This window comes from Macaca nemestrina (assembly GCF_043159975.1).
Source record: "Macaca nemestrina isolate mMacNem1 chromosome 11 unlocalized genomic scaffold, mMacNem.hap1 SUPER_11_unloc_1, whole genome shotgun sequence".
In the NCBI taxonomy this organism is placed as follows: Eukaryota; Metazoa; Chordata; class Mammalia; order Primates; family Cercopithecidae; genus Macaca; species Macaca nemestrina.
Window position 1 is genome coordinate 204,930 of NW_027257572.1, and position 10,583 is coordinate 215,512.

Sequence of the window (10,583 nt, forward strand, 5' to 3'; positions counted from 1 at the left end):
TAAAGACCACAAGGAAAAAAAAGTGAAAGACAAAAACAAAGAACAAGGGCAACAAATAGAAAATAGTAACAAATATGGTAGATGTTAATTCAACTGTATATTATTACTTTCAATGTCAGTCCAAATGCACCGAACTATATATTATCTATAAGAAATCCACTTTAGATATAAAGACATACATATAGATCAACAGTAAAGGGATGGCAAAAGATATAAATGTTAACACTAATTTTTTGGTGTGCAATGGCCTGATATCTCACTGCAACCTCTGCCTTCCAGGTTCAAGTGATTCTCCCTCAGCCTCCCGAGTAGCTGGGATTACAGGCATTTGTCGTCATGCCTGGGTAATTTATTTATTTTTTCTATTTTTGTACAGATGGGATTTCACCGTGTTGGCCAGGCTGGTCTTGAACTCCTGACCTCAGGTGATCATTCTGCCTTGCCCTTCTAAAGTGCTGGGATTACAGGCATGAGCCACCGTGCCCGGCCAACACTCATTTTGAAAAATGGAAGTGGTGATATTAATTTTAGACAGAGTCGACTTTACATCAAGGAAAGTTAGCAGAGATGACTATTACGTAATAAAGAGGTCAATACTCCAAGAAGATGTAACAATCCTTAAATGTACTTTTGCTAACAAAGTATCAGAATTCCAAAGTAAAAACTGATAAACTTCAAGGAGAAATAATTAACCCACTATTATAGTTGGAGACGTTAACACCCCTTTATCAGAAATGGACCAATTCAGTAGCCAGAAAAGCAGTAAGGACAAAATTGAAATCGGCATCCTCAGTCAACTGTATATAACTGAAGTTTATAGACTATTTCCTCCAACAGCAGCAGAATACACAACATTCACCAAGACATACCATGTTGTGGTCCATTAAACACACCTTAACACATTTAAAAGAATGGGAATCAAACAAGTATGTTCTCAACCACAGTAAAGTAGAAATCAATAATGGACGACTGGAAAATATATTAGGATATTAAACAGTACACTTATACATAATACATTGTTCAAGGAAGAAACCTGAAGATTTCTTTGAATTTTTGAAGTAAATGAAAATGAAAACTTGTTAAAATTTGTGAGCTGCAGTGACAGTAATGTTTATAGGGAAATTTATAGATTTAAATGCATACGTTAAAAATAAGATCTAAAATCAATCAGCTTCCACCTTCGAAAACTAGAAAAAGAACATCCAATTAAATTCTAAGCAGGAGACAAATAATGAAAGAGCAGAAATCAATACATTGAAAACAGAATATCAGTAGAGAAAAATCAATGAAACCAAAAGCTGGTTCTTTGAGAGAAAATCTGTAAGCCTCTAACAAGAAAAAGAAATACAGCAGATAAATTACCAATATCAGAAATGAAATAAGGGACATAACTACAGATCCCATGGACATTAAAAGGATAATAAAAATTATGAATAACTCTATGGCCACAAATTTGATAACGTGGATGAAATGAACCAATTTCTTTAAAGACAGAATTTGCCAAAATTTGAACAGGAAGAAACGATCTGTATGGGCCTGTATCTGTTAAATTGAATCAGTGGTTAATAACCTTTCAAAACAGGAAGTGCCAGGCCCAGATGGGTTCACTGGTGAATTCTACCAAATATCTAAGAAGAAATTATACCAATTATCTACAATCTCTTTCAGAACATAGAAGCTGAGGAATACTTCTTAACTCATTCTATAGAGCCAGCATCATTTTAATATCAAATACCATTTTAATAACAAAATATTACAAGAAAACTACAGAACATCTCTCATGAACATAGATGCAGTAATCTTCAATAAAATATTAGCAAATCTAGCAAAAATTGTGCACTAAAACCACATGGAATTTCACGTATCCAAAGCCGGTTTAACATTGAAAAGCCAATTAACGTAATTCATCACATTAATGGGTCAAAGACTAACAGATGCCTCATCTAAGAAGATATAGAGATGGCAAATCGACGTATGAGATGATGCTTCACATCACGTGTCATAGAGAAATGCAGATGAAAGCAACAGTAAGATATCACTACACCAGAATCCAGAACACTATCAACACCAAAGCCTGTGAAGATGTGGAGCTGTGGGAATTCTCTCTCATTCATGGCGGGTCTTAATAAAAATAGAACAGCCTTTAGGAAGACAGATTGGTGGTTTCTTACAAAACTAACTATACTCTTACCATATGATAAAGCAATTACACTCCTTGGCATTTGCTCAAAGCAGTTGAAAACTTATGTCTACACACAAAAGCCTGCAAGTAGATATTTAGAGCAGCCTTATTCATAGATGTCAAAACTTGGAAGCAACCAAAATGCCCCTCAGTAGGTGAATGTATAAGTGAGCTGTGGTACATCCAGACAATGGGATATTATTTGAGGCTGAAAATAAATGAGCTATCCATAAAAAGACACGGAGGAAACTTAAAGGGCATATTGCTAAGTGAAAGAAGCAATCTGAAAAGGTTGTTGTATGATTCCAGCTTTACAACATCCTGGAAAAGGCAAGACTATGGAGACTGTAAGAAGATCAGTTGTTGCCAGGGGGAGGCAGGGATGAATAGGCAGAGCAGGAGAGTTTTTAGTATCATGTGATCTCTGTATGATACTGTAATAGTGGATACATGTTATGCATTTGTCCAGAGCCATATATTGTACAACACCAAGAATGAACCCTGATGTGAATGATGGAGTTGGAGTGGTAATGATGTTTCACTGTAGAAGTATCAGTTGTGACAAATGTACCAGTCTGGTAGGCAATGTCCATGATAGGAGACGCTGTGCATATATAGGGTATACATGAGACATCACTATGAAGCTGGAAAATATGACACTGAGATGAAATGGCGCTGATGGGCTTAACAGGTTGGAGAAGGAAGATGAAGTCTGTGGGCTCGAAGGGAGATGAAAAGGAATTAACCAAAGTGAAGCCCAGAGAAACAAAATGAAAGGAAAGCCAACAGAACCTCAAGCTCCTGTGATACGTCAATATACTTGTAATACAAGAAGGAAAAGAGAGAGAAGAGCAAGAACCTTTGAAAACAGGAGTCAAAATTTTCTCAGATTGATGTCAAACACCTGTGTCCGGCCCCGAGAAGTTCAGTGAACTCCAAGCAGAACAAGTATAACAAGAAGCACATCCGAGTTCATGATAGCCAAAGTACTGAAATCCCAAGATTAAGAGGAGATCCTGAAAGGACTCAGAAGGAAAAGACACGTTACATACCAGAGAAGCATTTCAAAAACGCGTGACTTCTGTGAAGATACAGTGGAGACCAGAAGACCATGGAAAGACATTTTTTTAAAGCACTAAAAGCAGGAGAAAGGCCTGTCAACTCATATCCAGGGAAAATCTCCTTTATAAACAGGGGTGAAACAACACATTCCCAAATATGAAAGCTGAGAGAATGTGTTATCAGCAGAACTACACTATAAACGTGCTAAAGAATGTACTTGGCTGATTGCAAAGGATATCAGATGAAAGGTTAGCTCTACGGAAAAGAACCCTAGAAATCATAACAGTGCACTCTAAATTTTCTAGAATATAAAATCATAGAATATTTTACTCTGATTTTATGGTTTTTGGTTTTTTTATGATCTTATAATTTTATGATATAAAATCATACAATGTACACACTTCTCTATGCCTCCTTTACCTGTTTTGAAGTCCTTGCTGTACCATGCACCAGTAGTTTATTTCTTATTATTTATTTATATTCTATTTGATAGATATGACACATTCTGTTTATTCATTTACCAGTTGGTTATTCATTGTTTCCATATTCAGCTGCCATTGACATTAATGTACATATCTTTGTGTATGCATATAATTTCTTTTATCTTAAGTGGATGCCAAGTAGCATGATTGAGTCTTATTGTAAGTTTAGGTTTAGCTTTTTAAAAACTGCCAAATTATTTACAAAATAACTGCACCATTTCACATTTCCACCAGCAGCATATGCTCATCCCAGTTTCTCCACATCATCACCACCAATAGTTACTGTTATTTTTATTTTTGTCATTCTAATTGATGTGGAATGGTATATCATTGTGTATTTACTTTGCAACAATGAATGATGCTAAGCATTTTTAATGTGCTTATTAGCTTTTAATGTGCTAATTCCTATTCATAGCCATTTGTATATATTGGTAAAATGTTCAGATTTTTTGCTCATGTTGTAAATGGGTTGGTTGTCATCTTATGGGTTACAGGTGCCTTATGCAATCTGAATATAAGAGTTTTACAGATGTAACGTTTCTCAGTGAAAGAACAAACTACTATGTAGCAGACATAGCCTTTCCCCCAAGATACCCAGGTCCTATTCCCCAGAACTTATGAACCTGTTGTCTGAAGTGGTTAAAAGGCATTTTGCAGCTGATTAATTTAAGATCTTGAGATGGGACCATTATCCTGGTTTAAGTAGGTAGACCCACTGTAATCAAGAAGGTCCTTAAAAGAGAAAAGAACTGGAGACTGGATTGATGCACTTTAAAGATGAAGAGGGGCCATGAGTCAGGGACACAGGTGGCCTCTAAAAGTTGGGAAAGGTAAAGAAATGGATTCTCCTTTGAAGCCTCCAGAAGGAACGTAGTTCTGCTGACACTTAGATTTTACACTTCTGACTTCTTCATCAATAGGATAATAGATTTGTCTTGTTGTAAGCCACTAAGATCAAGGTAATTTGTTACATTAGTTATAGGGAGATAATCATCTTTTAAAACTTACTAGTTTTCTATTTTAATGAAGTCCATTTCACTAATTTTCATGGGTTGTGTCTTTGGGAGTTTTAGAAGTGTCATGGTCTTACTGTTCTTTCATTTAGGTCTGTGATCCATTTGGAGTTAATTTTTGTGTGTGCAGTAAAGATCTAAGTCGGATTTTTGTTTTCGTTTGGTTTGGGGGATTCTTTCCCCCACGGTTTTTCTTTTTGGTGTGTGGGTACCCAGTTGCCACTGCAACATTTGTTGAAAAAACAAACTACCTTTCTTTTACTGAATTGTCTTGAGACCTTTGTCAAAAATAAATTAATCATAAATATAAGGCTTTATTTCTGAGTTTAATTCTGTTCCTTTGATGTATACATCTATTTTTGTGCGAATACCACTGCCTTAATAACTATGACTTTATGTAAAGTTTTGAAATCAGATAGTGAAGTCTTCCAACATTGTTTCCCTTTTTCAAATTTATTTTGGCTATTGTAGGTCCTTTGTATTTCCAGATAAAATTGAGAATAAGCTTTCCATTTCACACACAGCCTTCTGGGATTTTATTAGGCAGTGCCTTGAATTAATGGAACAGTTTTGGAAGAATTGTCTTGATAATGCTGCGTTTTCGAATTCACGATCATGAATCTGCCTCCATTTATTTAGTTTCCATTTATTTGGATCTTTAATGTCTCTCCGTAATGTTTTATAGTTGTCATTGTACACATTTTGCACCTTTTTGTTAGAAGTTCAGCTGAATGTCTTCTGCTTTTGATGCTATTGTGAATGGAACGATTTTCTTAATTTTATTTTCAGGTTTTTTATTGCTAGTATATGTATATCTTTATCTTGTGTCCTATGATCCCATCAAACTTTGTTTTAGTAATTTTTGGTGTACTTCTTGCCATTTTCTACATGCCAAAGTCAGGTCATCTATGAATAAAGACACTTTTATTCCTTTCTAATCTGGATGTCTTTATTACTAAACTTGTTAATTTATTTCACCAGCTAGAACCTGCCAGATAATGTTGAATAAAAGTGGCAAGAGGGGACATCTTTGTCTTGTTCTCCATCTTAGGGAAAACGCATTCTATTGTTTACCATTAAATACAATGTTAGCTGTGGCTTTTCAGGAATGTACTTTAACAGGTTGAGGAAATTGCCTTCTATTCATGGTTTGTTGAGTTTCGTTCTCTTGAATTTGTCAGTACTTTTCTATGTCTCCTAAGATTAACACGCGGTTCTACTCCGTAATTCTTTACCGCGTATGACATTAATTCAGTTTTGAATGTTAAATCAACCTGACTTCCTGTCCCCATGGTGTGTAATTCTAGTCACCACTGGTCATGCTGTATCATCCATTTCATATGCTGCTTGCTTGGTTTGCTGCTATTCTGTCGAGTGTCTATATCACATTATTCTGCAGGTTTCTTGGAAAAGGTAGGTGGGAGTGAGGAATGAAAGATTGGAAAGGGTTTTGAGAAGACGTTCTGGGGAGATGGTTGTGCTCCAAATGGACACCTGGTTGTGTACCTTTCTCAAAAGTCTCAAGGCTGTGTCAGTTTTACTTTTACTTTTATATAAATTGTGTAAGTTTTCTTAAAAGGCAGGGTCGGCCAGGCGCAGTGGCTCATGCCTGTAATCCCAGCACTTTGGGAGGCCAAGGCAGGCAGATCATGAGGTCGCGAGGTCAGGAGATCGAGACCAGCCTGGCCAATATGGTGAAACCCCGTTTCTGCTAAAAATACAAGAATGAGCCAGGCATGGTGGCACTTGCCTATAATCTCAGCTACTTGGGAGGCTGAGGCAAGAGAATCACTTGAGCCGGGGAGTGACAGGTTACTGTGAGCAGAGATCACACCACTGCACCCCACCCTGGGCAACAGAGCAAGACTCTGTCTCAAAAGAAAAAAAAGCAAGATGATAGAGAATTTTCAGGCTCCTAATATTATTGCTTGTCTAACAAGTAAACTTTTTAAAAAATTCCCAAACAGCGTAAGTCATGTGACAGTGGTAATAAGTGTGAATATTGTTTGCCCTTACTGTCTTTTAAGAAGCAAACCAGTGTCTTAAGATTATTTGCTGTGACTCCTTCTCTCACCCAATGATCTGGAGCTGCTCACCTGAGCCAGCGCCTCCCATCACTCACTTGTAGGTAGGATTCTGAGTGTCATTCTTACGTTGAAGTTTAACAAATACAGCAGCAATTTATTCCCAAAAACCTTGGTGCTGCATGAAAAGTTATTAAATGAAAAATGTTCTCGCGAATTATAGTGAAAAAAGGGATGTATTTTCTCATAATCCAAGATATCCAATTTGTACAGATAGAAAAATCAATAATGACAATGTATAAGAAACGAATAGTGTAAAGGTGAATAGATTTGAGTGCAAAATGTAACATGAGGGTTTGTTGTGTGCCCCAGAGGAAAACGGGGAGGTGGAGGGGCCGCTCTATGTGAGGCACATTCTGCTTTCCCTCCTGTTACCATCATCAGCGTCTTGATCCTTAAGAGAGCTGCATGGGTATCGAACACACCGATGTAGAAATAAATCAGCTGCATGGGTATCTAACACACTGACATAGAAAGAAATCAGTTGTATGGGTAACTAACACACAGACGCAGAAATCACCTGCATGGGTATCTAACACACCGATGTAGAAATAAATCAGCTCTATGGGTAACTAACACACAGATGCAAAAATCACCTGCAAGGGTATCTAACACACACACCAACGTAGAAATAAATCAGAGCCTAGAAGAGCATCTCAGGACTAACCGGGGCTAAACATAGTCACACTGAGACTCCTGAGAGCTGCACAGGCCCTCCGCCTCCCCTTGCCCTCTCACTTTCTGACACAAGAAAACACTTGGTTTCTTCCCAAACTGCTGTGTAGAGGAAATGTGTCAGTGCATCTTTGAGATGACAGTATCAAACATCTTATAGCATGTTTGTATAAGGTGCTTTGGAAGCAAAATTCATTATGCTAAAATAAATGGTTCATTATCTGAAAAGTGGTTTAAATTCTCAAGAGTGTCTACGGCAAAAAGTCATTAAACAACTGTTCAGACTTGCGTGAAGTAAATCTGTGTTGGAGGGACTGAGATTGTAGTGCCTGTTTTTGCTGCAACATATAGCAAATTGCCTTTCTTCTTACACAGATACCTCTTATGGCTCAGAAGATGAAGGCTCAGTGCAGGTGGACTCCCAGGGCGCCCCGACCTCCAGCCAGGGCAGCATCAAAGTGGAGCACTGGATCAGTCAGGCCATCCACGGCTCCACCACGTCCACCACCTCCTCGTCCTCCACGCAGAGCGGGGGCAGCAGAGCTGCCCACAGGCTAGCGGATGTCATGGCCCAGACCCCCATGGGTGAGCACGCTTCACAGTGTCTTTCTGTGCCTGTTGTCTAAACCCCTTTGTGTGTGCACGTTTTCCTCTGTTTGTATCTTGGCTGTGGAATCCCTTAGTGGAAAGAGCGCAGAGCCCCTCTGGCCCCTGGGGTGCTTTGGTTGGATTGTTTCTGGAAGCTGCTGTACTGCTTTTCTCATGCCCAGGTTCCTCCCACAGCTGGAATTCCAGGGGCCTTGTTACTGGGGAATCCCGCAGCCATATCCGAATTCCAGGGGCCTTCTGTTTTATAAGTCCTTTCGTGTTCCTGGGGAATCCTGCAGCCATATCCGCTTCTATCTTTTCTTCTCACTTATGCTCCTGCGTGAAACCTTAACAGTCCCAGTCAACAGGACAGGGTTTTAAAGTGTGCTCCTCCTGACCACGGGAGTCATTTAAGGAAACGAGGGCTTTAAGCACGGCCGCTTTACGCTGCTGTCTGCCACAGGTGTTCAGATTTCTTGGGCGTGGCGCACTGTCTTGTGTAGGTTCTATGACAAGGGAGATCCTCTGTATTAGAAAAAGAGCAAAGTTAGGATCACTGCCCTACAACGTTTGAAGATGCCGTGGAAAAGGAGTGAAGTGAGAATTACTAGAGCTAGAGTCGACACGTGGGGGAGCCACGATGAGCCTCGCGTCGCTCTGCCTTTGAATGGTTCAGGAGAAAATGTTTTCCATCAAGTATGGGACTTGGGTTGAATAGGTTTTGGTGTGTGTCTCTATTAAAGCAGTAACCGGAGATGACTGTGTACCACGTCGCCGATGACGGAGCACGAGCCGCAGGCTCAGACCCTCCCGGCACCAGCTACCACAGGAAAGCCTGATCTCTGCAAAACCCTCAGTGGGAAGCAGGTGGACGTCATGTGTGATCAGATAGCCGACAGACACCCCAGAACCCCAGAATGTTCACTTCTAGATCACTGACTCCTTCACACCCAGAGGTGTTTGGGATTGACTTGGGTCCCAGCCCCTTCGGTGCTCACTGACACTGAAAGCGTCAACTGTTTTCTGTCTGGAACAGGAGTTTGCTGTCAGGAGAGCTGGGTCTGTCTCACTTTTCCCAATAACTGCTGCTGGGATCTTGAAGTCCCTTCTCCTGCTTTAGGCTTGAGTGAGGGAAAAAAAATTGAAAACAATAATTTTTCTCTCTCAACTGTTGTGAGTATAAAGGAGAAAACAGAAATACTCTTTAAAAGTTTGCAAAGTAGTACTCAAAGGCAAAGCAGTGTTAAACTTCAGTTTGACACAGTTTCAGGAACATGTACACTCGTTTATGTGAGTTAATAACCCTACCTGAAATCACAGCAGGCTAAACATTGAACAGAAATGTGTGACTGCTACGTATTTTTCCATAATAAAATTCCATGTGTATATTGGATTGCAGGATAGTGGCCAAGGCTCTGCCAGACGTGAACGAGGAGGCCAGACACCGCCTCTGCCACTTGGTGGAAGCATTTGTATCCTCGGATTTTATTCAATTTTAAGAAAATGCACAGAATCTTACCAAGGAAAACACATATTTTTGAATAAATGGATCACTGCACTTGGGCCTCCCTTTGTGGGTTTACCCTTTCAATACTGGAGGAAGTTTTAGTACAAAGAATTAATTTATCCAAACTATGAGGGGCTCCTAACTCATGTACGTCAGGGCTCAGTGTGACCCAAATGTAACTCTCGGCTGATCGCGTTCCGGTAATTTCTAATTGGGCACAAAGATAATCCTCCTAGACTATCTGGAAATTTTCTATAAGTTTGGGAGTTTTTTGGAAAAGCTGTGACAAAATAATGAAACTTGAAGAGCAGAAATATTTTGTGTGGCAAAAGAAGAGAAGTAAAAAGTCAGATGTGCATTTGACCTTCTGAGATAATCAGAAGCCTGTGAATGAGAACTTAGCATCTGTGATCATGTGTGCGTGAGTGTTCTAAGGAGTCCAGGCACAACATAGTCACACTGGCCAACCCCCCCGCCCCGATTCTACATGGTCATAGCCATTACTGTTCCCATTTGATGAAGAAACTGAGGCACGGAGAGCTTTAGGGACATCCCCAAATCCCCAGAAGTTTTCAGAGCTGGGTTTCCATTTCCAGGCCCTGGGCTCCAAAGCGCGAGTAAAGCCCTGGGCTGTGTGGACGGTGGCCGACAGGAAACGGGACCCTTCCATGAACACACACACGCTTCCTGGCGCCCTGCCATTGCCGGTCTAACGTTATTCTAGTTAAAATGCCGCTGACGTGGCTCCTGTTAGGAAATTGAGGTTTCACCGAACTCTACTCCATTTTCGGCAACATGAGTTATGCTGGGGTCCCCCTTTGTGCCAGATGTTTGTGGCAGACGTGGCTGAGATCGGCTTTGGCTTCTCACGGCACCCCCAGGGTGAGCGTCTGCGCTCCCGTCTCTTCCTGAGCTATGGCTTGCTCAACCTGCAGAGCAAACGCCACAACCACCAGAAACACTCATGATGTGCTTCTTTACAGTTAATCA

At 40.1% G+C, this 10,583-nt stretch overlaps 1 protein-coding gene across 1 annotated transcript in view; it reads left to right on the forward strand.

Moving 5' to 3' along the window:
- Positions 1-9,281, forward strand: part of LOC139361141 (uncharacterized) — a gene marked incomplete at its 5' end in the record, with an annotated part of 183,658 nt that extends 174,377 nt beyond the window's left edge. The window contains one exon of the mRNA XM_071089631.1: positions 7,874-9,281. Coding sequence (XP_070945732.1) covers positions 7,874-8,056 — 183 coding nt within the window. The remainder of the gene's footprint in view (positions 1-7,873) is intronic.
- Between the last annotated feature and the right edge of the window lie 1,302 nt (positions 9,282-10,583).